Below are 18,428 nucleotides of genomic sequence, written 5' to 3' on the forward strand. Positions count from 1 at the left end.
CGCCGCCGGTGACCCAAAAAAAGAATCCGTGCTAGTCTGAGGTGCGGTTTTATTGGTTCCGGGGAAGGGCCGGGCGCGGCCCGCAGTGACTCTCGCCGCTACCTCCTCACCGGCGCTGGTTCAGCCCCGCTAGGTTCCGGATCTGTGGGGTAGAGGGAGAATGGGGTTTAAGTAGCGGTGCGTCGGGGAGGCCTTTGCCCAGCCCTGGAGGTCTCAGTGTTGCTGGGCAGCAAGTCTTACTCCAGAAGCAGCTGCAGGGGTGAGGGTGAAGAGAGGAAGCCTGTGTGGCGCCGTTTGTGGTCTGGGGAGGGAGGTGAATGCAAAAGGGTTGGAGAAAGATCGCCCTATATCCAGCCACAGGCATTCCTCTGACCTGAACCTGCTCTCTAGGCCAGTAGGTTTCAGCCTGGCTGCAGATGGCAACAGTGAATTTAAGTCTTCGAGGCATTTAGCTTGCTTGTCCATTTTGCAGAGAGCGGGAGAGCTCAGCACACCTGTACAGTGCTCTCAGATGTGGGAGTTTCGGACTGGTTGCCCCCAATATTAATGAACTGGGATGATTTTGCTCTAAAACCAGCTGGCTGCAACCAACCCCCTTTCAGAAGCAGCCTAGTTCCTCCTGTTTATCTGTGCAGTGGATCTGCTGCATGGACACACTAAACATCCAGTAACAGGAGACATCTTGGGCCCAAACTGCAGGGATGCAATCTGCAGGAGAGCATCCTGTTGACGTACAAGAGCACAAACAGAGCACAGGGATTTCTCTAATGGAGGATCCTTTTGGCCTACACAGGTGTGAAAGCAGAGGGAGGCTGAGAAATGCTAAAGATATGGGATGATTCCACCATAACTGCAGAGGGAAGGAGGTGGGAAAAATTCTTGAGAACTCCTTCATACAGTAAAAATTATTTCTAATTTATGTTTCAGCCTGTTTGTCTTGTACTGGTAAGCACAAGGAAAACGTACTTCTGATAACAAGGAAATAACGTTGCTGTGAAGTGCAATGGGAGTGTCCAAAAATAGAATCACAGGGAAGCCCTGAAGCCCTTCAAAAATCATTTTTGGGTACGCAATGGATTGTTTCCTATCCCAGAGGAAGTGCGGGTCCCCCTGCACGGACACAAAGCAGTCCAGGGTGCTACCAAGAAGTGAATGAATTCTTTAAAGGACACTGCAGTCAGCTGACCAGCCCGAGGAAGTCACCCTGCTGTGGCTCAGGGACAGGTGCTACCTCCCACACACCACAGGGACACGGACCTTCTGTCAAGATCTCCAGCACAGGGACTAGCAGAGGAAGAGATCTGGTGACAAGTGACCAAGACCAGTTGTATTTATTCTGATCACCTGTCTCTCACCCCTAAAGCTCACCCTGCAGACTTAAATTTTTTATACCCTATCACAAGTTCTTGCACCACGAAACAGTGAACTAACCCCAAACTACCCAGAAAAATCATCCTTACATGTACTTCAGTTATGAAAGACAATTCTTTTTCATGCTGTCCTCTAGATTTGGGAGGAAAAACATACTGACATTCATCATGGAAGGGAAGAGAAACAATTCTGCCCTTACAGCCCTGATGGTTTCAGCATTACTTACAGTAACTGCAGCTCCCATCAGGCCCTGGACAACTGCTTCTCCAGTTGACTGTACCTGGGAGACACAAGGAAAACATGACCTTTCGCTTTCTTCTGCAGTTACACTTCTGGCCACCCAAAAACAGAGACATAATGCATAACAACACGTATTTGCTACAGAAAGGCGCTCACAGAAGCCAAGCACCACAGGCAAATAATACCCAGAGATAAGAAATATGGAAGAGATTTCCTGGGAATATACATCTCCTAACCATTGGGCCAGTCTGACAAAGAGGGTGCCTACATGTCATTTTCCTAGAAAATACATAAGCATTTATTGATGTTGAACTGACAGCATTTATGCCATCACCCACCAGTACAAGGCAGTCTCTCAGCAGACGTGATTTGCACAATCAAAAAGCCAGGTCTGTCTGCATATATATTTGGGGGAGAAGGGGGACGCTGCACGTACACCTTGCCTGTAACGTTACCTGATGAGCTGTATTGCCCATGTTCATGGCATCAGCTACTCTGTTTTCCAGGAAGCGCCACGTGTCCTCGAAATCAGGGGATGAATCCTGCATCATCACCAGTTCGGTGGTGTTGTAGACACCAGTGAGCACGGCCCGACGAGTGTACCAGTTAAACTGCAAGGGCATGAAATGAGAGAAAGGTGTGACCTGAGCGCAGATCAAGAATGCAGCTCACGATGTGATGCAGTGGGCCACCAGCCAACACCGGCATCTGACAGCACAGCTGTTCCCGTGGCACCAGACAGAGGTCACAAGTACAGTGTCTAAAACTGCTGAACAAAATCCTCATCACCTGCTTCTGGTTGCAAGGAGGCACCTGCAGTAGACAGCAAGGAATTCTCCCTTGCCCAGGTAGCCTGAGTGCATGGTGCAAGAGTTCATCCTTACAGACTGCTAGCAGACAATGCAAAGCTCCGATTCTATATCTGATGAGATGAGAAACGGCTATATTTAGTACTGAACTTGAGCTGCAGTTCGCACCAGATATGAGCACGGAGAAAGGGAACACACAGAGGACAGAACTGTGTGAGCCTGCACACAGAGATACACCTTTCCCAAATTCTATCATTGAAATACCAGTACTGCCTGCTGAATCATTAAAGGCAGCAGTACGCTGCTGGCAGCAATGCTGTAGGATGTGCTACAAGAGGTTACACACTGCAAAGATGCACAAATAACTCAAACTCTTCAGTTTTTCCAGTTGCACTTGCACCACTGGCAGGCAAAATATACAGACATTTTTAAAAACAAGTCTTCAACTTCATTCACTGTTGTTACAGTGATTAAACTGTTTGGGTACCTGGAAAAAATACTGGTTCTTCCATTCACAATTACAAAGCAACAGAGAAATTAAAACACTGGCCTTGATTTTGGAAACAACAGTTTGCTCGAAAGCTCTATTGTCTGCACCACAACGTGCAAACTTTCACACGGGGAGAAGCATGAGGGGTGTTGCCACTTGCAGCTGGATCTCTCAGCGGCCCAAGACTACCCAAGACTAAGCTGTTCATGTTGGTTCTCCTCATGCTCCAAAAGAAACACTTGAAAGGGTCTCTGAGGCATGGGCATACTCTACCTAGCTCCTGGCATTGTGAAGAGGGCTCCACTGCAACTGACATTAAACCCCTTAACTGGGAAAGAGGGAGGGGGCTCAGCACGACAGCTTCCCAAGAAAAATCTTGTAACTGGTCAGAAGGTGCAAACAGACAAACTTTAGAACCTCTCCTATGTCAGTGAGGAGACTTTAGGAACAGTCAGTGCAGACACTGACTCTGACATGTTGATTTGACTTTCATAACCCGTGAGGGACTTGCAGTTCCTGATGCAATCACAGTCTTTCAGTTCTCTTCTGGTATATTCCTTTAATTTTTCTGTCATCTTATTTATTTTTCACTGCAGTAGCTTCTCTTTTATACAAAGATAAAAGAAGCTTATTAAAGTAGTTTGTTAAAATGGTTGATTTAGCTTTTCCCATCTCTCCCTACATCTATATAATTTATTAATTGCTTTAATTAAGGTTATAATTTTCCTTTATTTCCTGCCAGAAACATGAAAGCTTTAATAAGCTACTGGTATTTTTAGGCAGGTTCTTTAAAGGTTTTTCAAGTCAAATCTGGAAATGTTACTGCCGGTAGAAGAGACAGCTGCTTCAACAGGGACACTGCTTGCTCACTGAACACCATATCAACTTCTTAGTCTCAAAATCTCAACAATTTTGTGTCTTCAACCAAAAAAAAAAAGGCACTTAAAAGAGTCTAGGAAAGTAGGTCCTTTTAATTTGCACTAATCCCATTGGCACTAATTTGCATATAGTCCCATTGGCTCTTAAGTCTCTTTGGAAATTAGGCTATACCTTATAAGGACCCTTGGGTGCTTCTGAAAATGTCTTCCTCATTCAACAAACGTATCATTTCAAGGGAGCCATGGCCTGGCGCCTACTTCAACCCATCATTTTGCTGAAGTGACAAGGGGTAGAACCAGCCAGTTTGCGAAGCACAAAAACTTACGTCTGTGGACTGGTCTCCAGCATAGTGCCATATATCATCGATCATGCTGGTGAGGAGGTTGAGGCTGGAAGGGATGTTATGCGGGAGCAACAGGATGCTCAGAGCCTGAAAAGGAAGCAGACAGATGAATGGGAGAGTCAAAGAGAGAAGGACGTAGCATTACAGCAGACGAACAACGCTCTGCTCCGTTATCTTCTCCCTGTTGCTGCTGACTTATCTCCTGCTCCCAGTGACAAGTCGTCCCAGACCTTTTCAGCCAGCACCAGTCCTTCCAAGTAGCAGGGTTTGCAGGGAATGTACAGTGTGGCAGCCGAGCTCAGGCCGTGGCCTGTACTGCAGCCCAAAGCTTCCCGCTCAGCTCAAACACTACTGTGTTGTCTCTCCCAAGCTGCCTCTCCAGGCACAGAAACACAGCACAGGCTGAGCTGACTCACGCTTGTGCTGTGCCCCTACAGCCAGGGAGTCAAATCTCATTTCTCCAAATTTGACTTTGAACTGAAAGCAGCTACCAAGGGCAGAACATCCAGCTAAAATGGCCCTACTGGGATCCTGCAGCCTTTGAATGTAATAACACAATGCCAGACGAGTCACAAACCACCCACATCCTTCACAGGCCAAGTCATGCTAATCGGGAACAAAAACATGAGTCCCGTCTTCTCTCTCTGCAAGGAGCACCAGATTCGGCTGCCCAGAGGCAAGCGGTGACTCTCGACAACAGAGGCTGACTTTGCAGCAATCTTTGCAGCCCAAGGTTGGGAACTCTTTGCTTGTTACACAATTCAATTCCCTTCTCACCCTGGGAAGAAAGGTTTGAGACTGAAATCTGAATTTTGAGGTACGGAGCCCCCTCAGTTCACAGATCTATCCTCAGGTTGCCAAGGGTTTGTCATTCGCACACTAGGCAGGCAGTTTCTTGCAACAAAGCGGTAGTTCTCCATTTCCAGGCATCAGACGATACTGGTGCAAAACGAACAATTCTGTGAGGAGCCCAACTTGCCGTGACACTGCAAATAGGACTGAGCAGAGACATAGGTTATCCCCTGGGAATCCCAGATGGGTGGAGTGAAGGACAGAGAGGTTTGCCTTTCCGGAACTGCAAGAAATAGTGGTTCTAAGGACACCTGTAGTTGCCTTCTTCCAAGACAGCTCTCCTCTTGAAGGGTATGAATCATCTGAAACCAGCACGGGTTTAATTTGCAACCCTGAACTACTCTGGTGGAGAGACTACGTTGAAGGCCACAGAGTGTTTAAAATACACACACACAAAAAAAAGACAATCTTGATATTCACTTTATACCTGGGGCCATTTCTCAATATATGGAATCAGCATCCGCAATCTGGCTTCCACAGCATCCCTCAGGAATTGATCTGTAGGCTTCCTCCTGGGTGAGGAAAACAAAATACAAGTATGAAGAACATGCAAGTTAAGCTCAATTCTGAACCAGAAAGATCAATCTCTTGCCTGCCTCAGCAAAAGATATGCAAAGTATTACATATCCTTCATGCCTCTGGTCCAACTCTGTGTCTGGGAAGGTCGTTCTATTTGGGTAAATTACATTTTTTACTTAAAGTAGCTGTGTCCCAGGTGGCCTCTCTGTCTATCCAGTCCCCAAGGCCTGCCAAGGAAGATGTCTTTTCACACCCAATACTCACTCTGTTTTGCCCAGCTGCACTAATTTTTGTTCCTGCTCCAGCAGCTCAGACAGCTTGGTGTTGCACTGAGACACAAAGTGCAGGATCAGTTCACTGCCATCACTGTGAAACATCCCTGCGGCAGCAACAGACAGGCCCAAGGTCTGTAGGGAAGAAGGCAGAAGCACAGGCTGGGTCATGCACCGCTAAGCAGGATCCAGCTAGAAAATACACTGTTTATTCTGTGAACGAAGTTATATGAATTTACACAAAGCAGCAGCGCATTAAAAAGCTCTTCCTGTACATGTTTTTCTCCCTTTAAGATCACTGCTCTACATCGTGCCTTAGTTAACTCTGACAGGGTTATCCCAGAGTAGCTGGGACAAATTCCTGCCCAGTACCATTCGCTGATTAGGGTGCACTGCCCAAGAGTACGTGGGGGAAGCATGCAGGCCTGGCTGTGTTTGGACTTCAGCTCCATCCAGTTTTCAACCGGTTCTTTGCTTCTCTCCCCGCATACCTTGGCTCCCTCTGCAATGGCTTCTGCAGTCCAGCCATGTTCAGGCACAAACTCCAGCGCTGCTGTGAGGATTCGATTCTGTAGCTGCTCCTCGCTCTCATAGTCCTCAGACTCCTGGCCGCCCTGGCCAGTGTAACTATGAGAAGGTATTGTTACAGTGAGGGGAACATCACCATCAAACATAGCAACCTGGACTCTGCCACTCACTTGATGCCACCGCTGTGTGCAGGCATGCTTTGAGATCTGCTTACTTATCTTAAATCTCATCTCCTCCTGTAAAATCCTTCCATTTCCAGAAAAAAGGATTCTTAACAAACCTTTGCCATGAGAGGAGAAGAGAAAAATAAGGGAGGGCTCAATCTAGGTGCCTACCTGGAGACCAACCAGCCTCAGATGCCCCCTCCTTTAAAAAAAAGCTAAACTATCATCTTTTCCAATGGGAGCTTTATGGTTATAGGCACATGGACAACAAATTGTCCATATTTTGTGTAGATTTACACAAAAATCCAGAAGTGAAGGCTTGCACTTTGCAGACCAGAGAGGTTCCCTCTTGAAAGCAAGTCCCATCCAGTCTCCACAGCAGACAGTGGAATTTGCACTGTCACAGCAAACCAGCCCTCCAGATGCTGCAGTCTGAGGCTCCATTAACTCTGGATCTCATTGTCTCTGAGTATCAGATGCAAGTTTCAGGAAAGCAGGGCCTTCTTCTGATCCTGCTGTCAGCAGAACAGCGCTAAAAATAGCTAGTGAGTTACCTGGGGCGAGGGCCCTGAGGTTCCTGCTCAGACTGGTGATCGGTTGGATGTGAATCGAACTGCTGCTGAGAGGAAGATGCCAACGGCTCCTTCTGCTCATTAGAGACTCTCCTCAGCACCGCCGAGGCCTGGAGAGGACGCTGTGGTGGGGAGAGCTGGCACCTGACCACTGAAAGGGAAACCAAGAGAGTCAGATGTCTCCTTCCAACAAAAGGAAGCACAGAAAATTAATGTGAAGAAGAGTTGTGGTAAACACAACTGAAAAGAACATAAATTTGTAGACAGTCTTTTTTTTACATTTCCAAGAAGCACCCCTCTCAGCTGAGCTCACATTTACTTGGTTAAAATAAAGTGAAAATGTTTTGTGAGGAAAAGAACTGCGTAGATGGCGCATATTGCAAATAGAAAGGACTTTCCCAGTCTTGCACTGGAAAAGAGGTACACAAGCATGCGCTCAGTTCCCTGCAGCACACCCCCTCTCCTTTTGGGTCCCTGGTGAAGGAGGGGAGTTAGAGGGAGGTGCCAACCACTGAGCTCAGGGCAAGAGGCAAATAACACTCTGGAGGGTGAGCAGTCTTAACAGATACAACACAGCACATTGTGTGTTTCTCTGATGACTCAAAGGCAATGTGGCTTTCAATTACGGCTACTCTGCAAGAATCTTTAATTTAACTGCAGTAAGGTTTGGGTATTTTGTAATAAGCTGGGGCTGCACGGCCCACACTTTCAAAAGAGACCACCACCAAACACCTCCCCCCTCAACACCTCACACACACCCCCCAACACCTCACACACACACACCACCACCACCACCACCCAACCCAAACCCAAACCCAAACCCCCTCCAGCTCCCTCGCATGCCGCGTGGGGCAGTTTCAGGACCAGGGAGGTGCGAGGGGCCACCGGGCCCCAGGCCCGCTGGAGGGGTCTCCTCTCACCAGCCCTGCACAGCCCCCTTCACCCAGGCACTGTATCCCCAAGGAAACCCTCACGGCCAGGCTGCGGCCCTCCACCCGCCGGGGGCCCTCCACCGCCGCTGTCAAGGAGGCCTCACCCGGCTGCGGGGCCGGGGCTTGGGCCTGGGCCTGGAGCCCCCCGCAGCCCCGTGCCGCCCCCTAGCGGCGGCCCGCCTCTGCCCTTCACCTCACCTTCCCCCCCGCCCCGCCCCGCCCGCCGCGGCGGCCACGGGCGCGGTCACGATCACGGGCGCGGTCGCGGGCACGGACTCGGTCACGCCCCTCCCAGCCGCGCCCCCCGCCCCCTCACCCGCGCGGCCCCGCCACAGCCGCCAGCCTGCCCGCCGCAGGCCGCCTGCCGCCGCCGCCATCTTGGAAGCGGGCAGAGGCCGATGACGCCACGGGGGCGGGACGCGGCGGTGACGGCGTCAGGCCGAGCCGAGCTGAGCTGAGCTGAGCTGAGCCGAGCCGAGCCGAGCCCGTCCGGAGGTGAGCGGGGCCGGTGCGGGCCGGGGGCGCCTCTCAGCGGGCGGGGGGGGAGGGAGGGAGGGAGGGAGGGAGGTGGGTGCGGCGGGAGGCGCCTACCACGTTGGGCGATACTTACCTTTTTTCCTTAAAAAGACCCTCCCGCGGCCTCGTCCGAGGCGGCCGCCGGGGAGCTCCTGTGTGAAATTCTCGTTCCTCGTCCCCGTACCCCCTTCCCGGCGCTGTGCCTGAGAGGTCCTGCCCCTTCTGTGTGAGGAGAGGTGTTTCAGTTGTCCGGCCGCGGTCGGGCCTGTCTCGCCGCTGCCGCAACCCGGGGGTCCGTCCGGGGCCGCCGGAGGCTGCCCGCTGTGCATCGCGAGGTATGGAGCGCTTGGCAGGCTCTGCTTTACGGTTTTGACATGCTAAATGCGGTATCTTTTTAATCTATTGAAACTCAAAGCCGCCAGTATTGTTTAAAGTCCCTTCGTAGCCCTGGTTTGGGCAGTCCTGTTCCTCAAGGACTGTTAGATGTGTGTGAAGCGAAGATAAGGCCTACTCCCCACCCGTGCCTAGCCCAGGTCCAGGCCTTAGGCCTCCTTCCTGGCACGGCACAGAGCCGCCTGATCCCAGCTGGCGGGAATCCTCCCCGGTGCGACAGGAGAGCTCTTGCTCGCCATCTTTGCCAAGCCCTGGCCAGCCAAGCACTTGGTTGCTTGAGCAAGACTAGGTCATTGTATTCTAGAGTTGGAGATACTTAAAAGGAAGATGGCTGGTACATAAAATCTTCCATTTTAAATAATTTCCACCCTCTGCTGGAAAATAGAGGGGAAAAGTATCCCCCGTCATTGCATTAAGAGCTTGACTGTGCATTCTTTGACAATAACTCCTAGCCTTTACGCTTACTGAAGGCACATGTCCTGTCTTTGAGGACTACGGTAACTTCTGACTTTCCTTAGATTGCATCTCAAGGGACTGATGCAGGCTGGTGTTGTTGATGTAGTCTGTGCTCTGGCTGAAGCCTCTTCCCTTATGTTGTGCTGACGTTATGTTTAGCAATTGCTGGCATATTTTATTTGTGAGCCTGTCAGGAAAGGTCACAGCCTGCTGTTCTGGGAGGAAGGTGTGACTTTGGAATTTTTTTTGTTTGTTTGTTTCCAAATTAGCCCAACAGCTTACATATCTCTTGAGGTTTTCAGCCTTGTCTTGGGAAAAGTGACTTTTTAATGGGATTAATACTTGTGTTTACTGGTATTGCTATCAGTTGTAGTTACTTAGCTTGCACTGCATATGCATGTGCATGCAAGGCCAACTGTGAGGTGCTGTAGCATACATCCAAGAACTTTCACTCTGTACTGTGGGCTGTGTTAGCACTAATTCCTACCAGAGTAGCTCAGACAAGGCACAGAGTTGTCCCATTCTGAACTCGTGTGCAGTTTCCAGGAGGTCCACAGCACTCAGAGCCAGAGGAACAGCAGGTCAAAATCTGCTCCACACCTGACTGCAGGCCACTGAGTTAAATTTGGTACAGCATATCTGTAAGCTATGCTTTCACTACACCATGGTGGTAATAAGGTATTGCCCAGGATACGTAATGTAATGATTTCTGGTAAAGGCTTTGCTTACAACAGGCTCTCCTGAAGTAAGTGTGTAGCTGATTGAAGACACGCTGGGCAACTAATGTCCTCACCGGTGCTTTCTGTTCTCTGAGCTTGTGTTAAATTAGAAAGAAAATAGGTTTGCACCAGATAAGTACAGTGAAAGAGGCTAGGTAATTGGTTTTAGTAGTTGGTGCTGCTGCAACGTTATTGTGATGCTTCTATAGAACAGATTTCCTTCAGACTCTGTTAGGGATGCAATCTTTTTATGAAATATTAGTGCAGACAGGTTTCTCAAAACTGTCACTTCACTGCCCATTCTGTTCTCCTTCTCCCCCTGTGTAACTGCTCACCCAACACCACCAAGGACAAGAGTTGAACGAGCCTCAACCTGGAATGCTGGATATGCCAAAGCTACGTGTTTTCCTTGTATTCTTCTTGTACTGTGGAGGCCAACTCCACCAGGTCATGTCCTGAGTAGGAGAGACAAGGCAGTGCTTAATGTCAAATAGTTGTCACTAGTCTGGAAATTCAGAAATCCTGTGTATGTCTCTTATTAGACTCTTTAAAGAAAGCAGGTAAGTTTGGTGGTTGTTTTTCTTTTTAAGCATGGCTTGCAGTCTTCCTGCAAAACTAGGCTCTGAGCTGGAGAGAAGCTGAGGTTCATGCTGCATTTGGCACTTACCCTTCCTCTCTATCTTGTCCTGACCCGTTCCTCTGTCTGCCTCTGTCAGGTTTGCTGCTGCTGTGGAAATGGGGGAGTACGGAGTTGCGCCAGGCCAGCGTGTGGCCGTCATTTGGGACAGCTCCTCGCAGGTTGAAGCCCTGAAGGATTTGGTGGCTAAAATTCAGGCACTGGTGGGAGCTGATAATCGTGTGTCTGTGGAAAACATTAACCAGCTGTCTCAGTGTAAGAACGAGCTTAATTTTTCACTGTTTCGTTTAAAGGGAGAGGGTACTTCTGTTTTGTGAGCTGACATCTTCCTTGGTTTGTAAGTCAGCATTCCAAACAACAATAGCACCTACTGCTAACCCTTAGCACTGGCTGTGGAGCAAAGGGATATACCATGGTCGTGCTTCCTATGACTGGTGTCTTTATTCAGTTATTGCTGTTGTACGCAAGAATGAGAGATGAGGAGGGAGGTAGAACCGATGTATTAAAGCTATGTGTATATATGTGAAAAATTGTACCATATTCCTCTTTCTTTCTTTTCAGCTGCTCACAGGGAGTCCAGTTTTGATGTAATTCTCTCTGGCGTAGTACCAGGCAGTGCAGTGCAGCACAGTGCGGAGGTACTGGCAGAAATAGCGCGAATACTTAAGCCGGGGGGCCGTGTCCTCCTGAAAGAACCGGTGGTTACAGAATCAGGTGAGAGAATCCACATCAGCCTTGCTTTCATGGCAACATAGCAATTCTCGTGAGGATTGGGCTGAAATGGAAAGGACAGGAACCCTGATTGACACTCAGAAATTTTCATTCTCCTGACACAGTAATCTGAATAGCAAGGTTTTTGTCCTGTGTTTCAGATGGTAGCTGTCAGAGGTGTTTGCAGTCACTCTCCTTCTATCAAAAGTGCTGGATAGGCTTGTTCCTAAACTACAATGAGAAGCTCAGTGGACACTGGCCTTCTCCTGGGGTGTGCAGTGTTAAATAGTTGCAGATGTTGTGTTTCTGAGGAGCTTCTGAAGTGATTTTAAAAGCGGGTGACAAATGCCAAGAGAAGTTGTCTCAGAAGCCAGCTGAGAAATAGTTACCCAGAAAAGGTAGAGGTGTTTGGACTAAGCTCTAAGAACAAAGCCAGAGCACCTGCTGTGGGGCAGCTGGAGGAACATGCAAGGACGTTAACAAAAGATTCTCTGTCATATACTTGACCTGCATTCAAGCCTTGCTTGCACAGGGAGCTGGTTTGAATGGAAGTGGGAAATGATATGCCACCTGATAAGAACAAAAGCATCTGTGCTGATGGTGTGTCTGTTGGCACTATCTACAGTGCTGAAAATGGTGATGTAAGTCGCAGCAGAAATGCCGCCTTCAGGTTGGGAAGACTTGCCAATGCTTTGAAGCTGGCAGTAGCTCTGTGGTGCAGGGGGGAACACCTCAGGGACAGAACAAAGAACATGCAAAGCCTGGAGCAGAGGAGGTTTCTTTTTTCCAAAGCCACATCTGACAGTCTGGAATTTTGTGGACTTGGAATAAAGTGCAGGTGGGACTAGTGAGAGAGGGTGAATGGATTCTGTTCAGTACAATCCTGTGCCCAGGTGAAGAAGCCTGTAATGAGTTCTTGATTAAACAATTATTATAATAGTTTTTGCCTATGAGAACAAGGCTCTTGAATCTCATGTTTCTGAATGTAATGTTCATTTAGGAGTTCATGTTTTGAAAACTTCATGCATTGTTTACTTTTGTGAAAATGTTTTAGGGGTTTTGTTGATTGGGTTTTGGGGTGGGTTTTTTTTTCCTTTTTTTTGGTGGGTGTAAACTGGGTTGAGCAAAGTTTTGGCATATATAGATAAGATCTGGAGCTAGAACGGCCTTGTGACCCCATGCTGTTATTTTAATGAACAAGCTGCTTACGCTCTTTCTGATTTGCTCCTGCTGTCAAGTAGAAAGGGCCCAATTTTAAAGCAGAGGTGTGACTTGAGTACTTCCCTCTAAAGCTCTTGCTCTTCCATGTTTCTGAATGACCTCTATTCCCTTTCTTCCCTCCTCCTACTTCCTGATTTTGTGTCTTCCAGGAAACAACAGTGCAATCAAAACAGCAGCCAAACTGCCTACAGCTCTGACTCTCTCTGGCTTGGTGGAAGTGAAGGAGGTATGTATGTGTGAACCACTTCCAGAAGCTCCCTCATGCAGTTACCCTGAAATGCAGATGGCGATTCCTGGGGGCTTGATGGGTGACAAGGTGTTGAGCTACCCTGGTTTACTGTAAATGTGCATGGACGCTGCCTGCTACAAATGTTAGTTACTGCAGAGGTAGTGTTTTTCTTTAGGATTGAAAATGCCAATTGTGTGTTCACTGGAATGCTTGACTCAGTGTTGAAATAAGGGGCTCTGCATGAGATCAACCTAAAATTTTACATTGCAGCTGCAAAAGGAAGTGTTGACCCTGGAGGAGGCCCAGTCAGTCCGAGAGCATTTGGGTTACGAAGGCAATGACCTTATCATTGTTCAGATAGAAGGCAGGAAGCCCAATTTTGAAGTGGGGTCCTCAAGTCAGCTCAAACTTTCCTTTGCCAAGAAACCTGGTCCTTCAGGTAAGGAGCAGTGTATGCTAAATGTCTGGATTTCCTGCCTCTCAGGTGACAAGCATCCCTTGGAATAGGGAGAGGGCTCCGGGGTAGGGAGTACTACAGTACAAAAATATGAAGCTGAGCTTTCCGAAGTTGTTTGAACTCTATTTTTTGGGAGCAGATGGGGCAAAGGCTGGAGTAACTACTATTTCTTCCTTTATTTTGGCTCCAGGAAAACCATCAGTGGACCCAGCCGCTGCCAAGCTATGGACACTCTCTGCCAATGATATGAATGATGAAGAGATGGTATCTGGTCTTCTTTGTGAGGCTTTGCTGTTGTTCCTTCTCTCTCCTCTTCTTTCCTACTCTAAATAGCTTCGGTCATGCCTCTTGGGAAGCTTTATGACTTAAGAGGTAGAAAAGCATCCCTAGGGCAAAATATCTTATCTACTGTGTGAGGTCTTGAGATCCCAGAGGTGTGGTGAGGGCAGAGAGGAGACATGGATAAGAGGGCACAGCTGCAGCACTTCAATGCTAGCGCTACAGTTAGCACCATTTCTTTGAACATAACACAGCAGTGTCATTCCCTACTGACAAATCAGTTTCCTGCATGTTGTCTTCATGGTGTGTTTTCAGGATCTTTTGGACTCTGATGAGCTGCTGGATTCAGAGGATTTGAAAAAGCCAGATCCGTCATCCCTCAGAGCTCCATCCTGCAAAGAAATGGGCAAAAAGAAAGCCTGCAAGAACTGGTTAGTACTGGGATTAGCATATTGGTGCACCTTTTAACTGGAGCATTAAACCCTTAGAGTTGGATGGATTTTAGAAAGACTGTAGACACCTTGCCATTCTTCAGAGCATGAAAGGTTCATGTCCTTTCTTACCTTACCTGTTTGAACGTAAATCCAAATACAAGGAGAACTGAATAACCACACCAAAACTGCTACAAATTACCATGCTGATATGATCAACAGCCTTCTTGAAGGTGGCTACACAGTTTGTCCAGCCTTAACTAAAACCCTGGTTTCTCAGATTTCAAGGAGAAATAGCACACCTAGCAAGTGCTGTGGAGTCATTTCCCATGCAGTTTAAAACTTGAGCTGTCATAACACTTGTTCTGCAAACTGTGGTGTTGAAGAACAAAGCGTGAGAATCCCAGAGTCAGCTGTGTTGTGTTGCAGACTGAGGGCTGTTGTGCATGAGTAGGGCTGGAACAAGTGTTGGTGATTCACAACCTTTAAGCAGAAAGATGCAGGTGACTTCTTTATCTTTCTACAGCACATGTGGCCTGGCTGAGGAGCTGGAACAGGAGAAGAGCTCACAGCCCAAATCTGCCTGTGGAAATGTAAATAGTAATTTTTGTTTCTATATTGTGGTTTACAGTACATGATTTGTTTTTTAAGGACTGTGATCTTTAGTGACTGCTCCCTAAGCTGGCTTACTGCTTCCACACACTGCTTGTGTCGTTTCTGAAGAGCTTCAGCCTGTTGACCTATGCCCACATGCCCCGACAGCGCATGCTGTCTCTTCCAGGACAAGTGCTGCCCGTGTAGGAGTCAGAGCAAACAGCGAACCTTTACCTCCCTGCTGGTGTGCTAACCAGCGATCTGCTGAGGGACAGTTGCCTTGTGGGAGCACAGGGGAAGCTGGTTGTGGTTAGGGGCTGCCCAAAACCAGCATGCAGCCATGCCCGAGCACACCAGATGGGGTGGAAACTCACCTCTTCCATGTGAGCACAGTGCCCTGTACAGCTCTGCTAACTGCACTGGCTGGGCATATGTTGAGAGGGGGTAGAAGGGAAATGGTTTCTGCATTGACACATGCTGAGGAGCTTGTTGTCTCTTAAGCTGGAAAAAACATTTCACAGGGACAGAGGATGGAAATTTTCCCCTGATTACAGAAGGTGCTTTTCTTTCTCTTGCCAGTGCTACCTGGGGGATGCATTCCGCTGTGCCAGCTGCCCTTACCTGGGGATGCCCGCCTTCAAGCCTGGGGAGAAGATTCTTCTGAAAGAGAACCAGCTGCATGATGCCTAACAAAGATGTCTCTGGATGTCCTGCGAAGGACTTCTCTGCTTTCACATCAGTCTGAGGTTCTTCCTGCAGTCCTCATCCTCTCAAACTCATGTTCTCCAGCCAATACTGGAGAGGGACACTGTGGGCACTGACACTGCGGTGAGCTCGTCACTTGTAATCAGCCTTGGGCTACCTGATAATCTTTGGTGACAAGGTGGTCTCATGTGTATTAAGCTTCATTTTATGCCTTGTTTTAGCTGGCTTGACTTGATACTGGGATGCTGGCTGGCACAGCATGTCCCACCAGCAGAGGGAAGTAGAATCGTGTCAGGTTAACTCCATGTGCTTGTGACAGGACTGGTACTTCCCCATGCCCATGTCGTACAGCTCTAATTTGCCCCGATTTTCCCTGATGAATCAGCAGCTCTGGCTCAGCTCTCAAGGTGACACTGGACTCCTGCTCTCTTTGAAATTTGAACCTGCAGTTCCTTACCATGTGAACATGGCTCAGCAGCTCCTGTTGCAAGTCAGGAGCAGTGGGTACGCTTAGCAGCATATACTTTCAGCAGCATATGTGAACTCCTTGGTAAAGTCTGGCAGGCATGATGAATTCCAAGTGTTATGGGAGACTGCTGATGATATCCCCTGCCCCAACCTATTTCCATCAAAATGACAAAGATTCGGTCCCTCTGAGAAAACTCCTGCCCTTAAGGCAGGGAGCAGATTAAACAAGATCTGTCTTGTGCTCCCACACCTTTCTGTCCAACATGAACTGATAACACAAGGGCAATCAGAGACTGTCGCCTCTCTTGGTGGTTACCAAGTGATTTAGCTGCAGTGTCCAGTAAGTAAGAATATAGCAATAATTCAATTTCTAGATGATCTGTGATCACCATCTGCTCCCACTACACAAGATAATGGCTACTCTTTATTTGTGTAATTACTGCTAGTGAAGCATCTGCGTAGATGCAGGATGAGGGAGCTGTTCACATTCTGTGCCAGGCTTGTGTCTCACCCAGGGAGGGAGAGAAGGAGAACCCAAAGCCAGTGTCTCAAGTGGGATTGCTTTGGAGCTCTTACTCTACAGGTGTGACTGCTTCTTGTGTTGCTACCTGAGTCACACACTAAACTCATGGAGAGAGCTGGGATGAAAGGCTGTTCTGTTCTTGAAATAAAAGTGACCAATAGAAAAGCATTTGTTTTAAGACTGGTATTACTGGCGTTTTAAGCGTGCCTATCCTTTTACTCAGCCTCAGTGATGTCTGGAACTGTTTAAATATTGGGTTGCATCTTGGAGTTCTCTGTAAATTGTTCCACTGAAAACATGACTTGAATAAGTGATGCCCACTGGAGAGAACAGAATCAAGCTGCCTAGATTAACTTTTTTATTTGGTCTAGACTTCAGAAAGAGGCTTTCTCCTGGTTGAGTAAGGAGAAGGCAGCTTGAAGGGAGAGAGCCCTCGAGGTGTGCAAACCACACTGTGGATCAAGGGGCAGGTGCTGCAGTGTGAGCTGTGTAGTATGCGGTACTTACCTGGGAGCCAGAGGGGAATATGAAGGACTGGTGGCAACAGAGACCTCTGAGAGCTTGTACATAGAGGGACAGGTGCCCTCCAGCAAGAGCACAGCTTTCCGAGACCCCTTCCTCACCCTCTTCCCTGCCAGAGTCCCTGCCTCTGTCATCAGCAAGAACAACTCCCAGGGAGACACAAATCTTGGATAAACCTCCTGTCCAACAAACCTATTAGCGCTCCCATCTTGTCATCTAAAGAAATGGGTAAAAGCTTCTGCACACCTATGACCTTTTAGGGACTTTTTGCCTTTTTTTCAGCCTTACTGGTAGCAGAAGATCAGAACTCTGCATGCCTCCATGGGAGAGGTTCATGATAAAGGCACCTGTACTCTGCAGTCCTTTCAGGAGTAAATAAGAGAGGGAGGAGGCAGTGGCAGAAGCGTTTGTTTTACAGTGATTCACTGAACTGGAATTTAAACAAGCTGGAGGCACTTTCAGATACTGAGTTCAGTTAATGATGGTTAAGGCTGTTTAATCTTGTTCTCTTTAAACAGTGTTACTGGCTCTTGTTGTGCGAGAGGCACTCAAAGGGTGACAGTTTGTCAGCAGAGCATCAGGTGCGTGGGAATATGCTCCTGTCAGGCTGGTTTTGGGGAGTATTTACTCTTTGAGCCACCTTCCCTTGACTGCTACAGCCTCCAGCTGCTCTGCCTGCCCTCCCCTACTCCTTAAGTCTCGCTGCCCACCCTGTGCCTGGGAGGATGGCACTTGTCCATATGGGGTGAGCAAGCTGAGGCTGTGCCTAGAATAGGATAGAATATTTCAGTTGGAAGGGGCCTGCAGTGATCATCTGGTCCAACTGCTTGACGATTCAGGGCTGAGCAAAAGTTAAAGCCCATAGTTAAGGGCATTGTGCAAACACCTCTTAAACACTGACAGGCTTGGGGCATCGACGACCTCTCCAGGAAGCCTGTTCCAGGGTTTGACTACCCTCTCAGTAAAGAAATGCTTCCTAATGTCCGATCTAAACCTCCCCTAGCACAGCTTTGAACCATTCCCAGGCATCCTGTCACTGGATACCAGGGAGAGGGGATCAGCACCTCCCTCCCTTGCAGCTGAGATGGTGGGAAGGGGGCTAAAAGTGCAAACTGAAGGAGGATTAACTGAACTCAGCAGATGCAGTTCAGGTCCCAATGTGCTGTTGAGCCAGCTGTGCATCACGGCAATTCTATGGTGGTCTCCAGCAGAAACTAAACATGGCCCTGCAGCAGAGTTAAGTCACTGTAACTTCAGCCATTTTCAGTCAACCTTTTCTGTTTTTTTGCCCGGTAGCTACCTGGTTCCTGTGTTCCTCTGAGCTCTTTGCTCCAGGCAGCTGAAACCATCTTCTTGACAAGTGACCTGGGTTGGGCACACAGTGCCAGGTATAACCCATGGGGAGTGCAGGACTGACCTGCATGCTTGCATCTCAAACAAGGCTGCTGAGAGCAGAAAGGGCTAAAAATCACACCACTCTGGCACAGACTAAGCTGGGCAGCTGCATGTGCATTGGAACAGGGCCTCCGAGCACCAGCTCCCTTAGGCCAGCCCCTTGAGACCTTACTGGATCCAACCATTGCCTGGAATGATGGA

The 18,428-nt window shown here is 48.4% G+C and overlaps 2 protein-coding genes across 3 annotated transcripts; one reads left to right on the top strand and one right to left on the bottom strand.

Moving 5' to 3' along the window:
- Positions 1-32: 32 nt before the first annotated feature.
- On the bottom strand, positions 33-8,425 carry COQ9 (coenzyme Q9). Its single transcript, XM_064459085.1, has 9 exons — positions 8,288-8,425; positions 7,022-7,190; positions 6,267-6,402; positions 5,768-5,910; positions 5,412-5,496; positions 4,115-4,219; positions 2,067-2,222; positions 1,598-1,651; positions 33-142 (listed from the first exon to the last, which is right to left on the bottom strand). The coding sequence occupies exons 1-9, from the start codon at positions 8,346-8,348 to the stop codon at positions 107-109; spliced, it is 945 nt and encodes a 314-aa protein (XP_064315155.1). The 5' UTR covers positions 8,349-8,425; the 3' UTR covers positions 33-106.
- CIAPIN1 (cytokine induced apoptosis inhibitor 1) lies at positions 8,339-16,496 on the top strand. Of its 2 annotated transcripts, none has more exons than XM_064459086.1 (9): positions 8,339-8,466; positions 10,772-10,947; positions 11,254-11,406; positions 12,774-12,850; positions 13,124-13,292; positions 13,501-13,574; positions 13,905-14,020; positions 14,547-14,613; positions 15,194-16,496. In XM_064459086.1, exons 2-9 carry the CDS (start codon positions 10,791-10,793, stop codon positions 15,302-15,304), a joined length of 924 nt encoding a protein of 307 aa, XP_064315156.1. In that variant the 5' UTR covers positions 8,339-8,466; positions 10,772-10,790; the 3' UTR covers positions 15,305-16,496. The 2 variants fall into 2 exon arrangements, with proteins under 2 accessions (XP_064315156.1, XP_064315157.1); XM_064459087.1 differs by lacking the exon at positions 8,339-8,466 and adding an exon at positions 8,590-8,822.
- Positions 16,497-18,428: the final 1,932 nt, after the last annotated feature.

Source organism: Phalacrocorax carbo, chromosome 8 (genome assembly GCF_963921805.1).
Source record: "Phalacrocorax carbo chromosome 8, bPhaCar2.1, whole genome shotgun sequence".
Taxonomy (NCBI): Eukaryota; Metazoa; Chordata; class Aves; order Suliformes; family Phalacrocoracidae; genus Phalacrocorax; species Phalacrocorax carbo.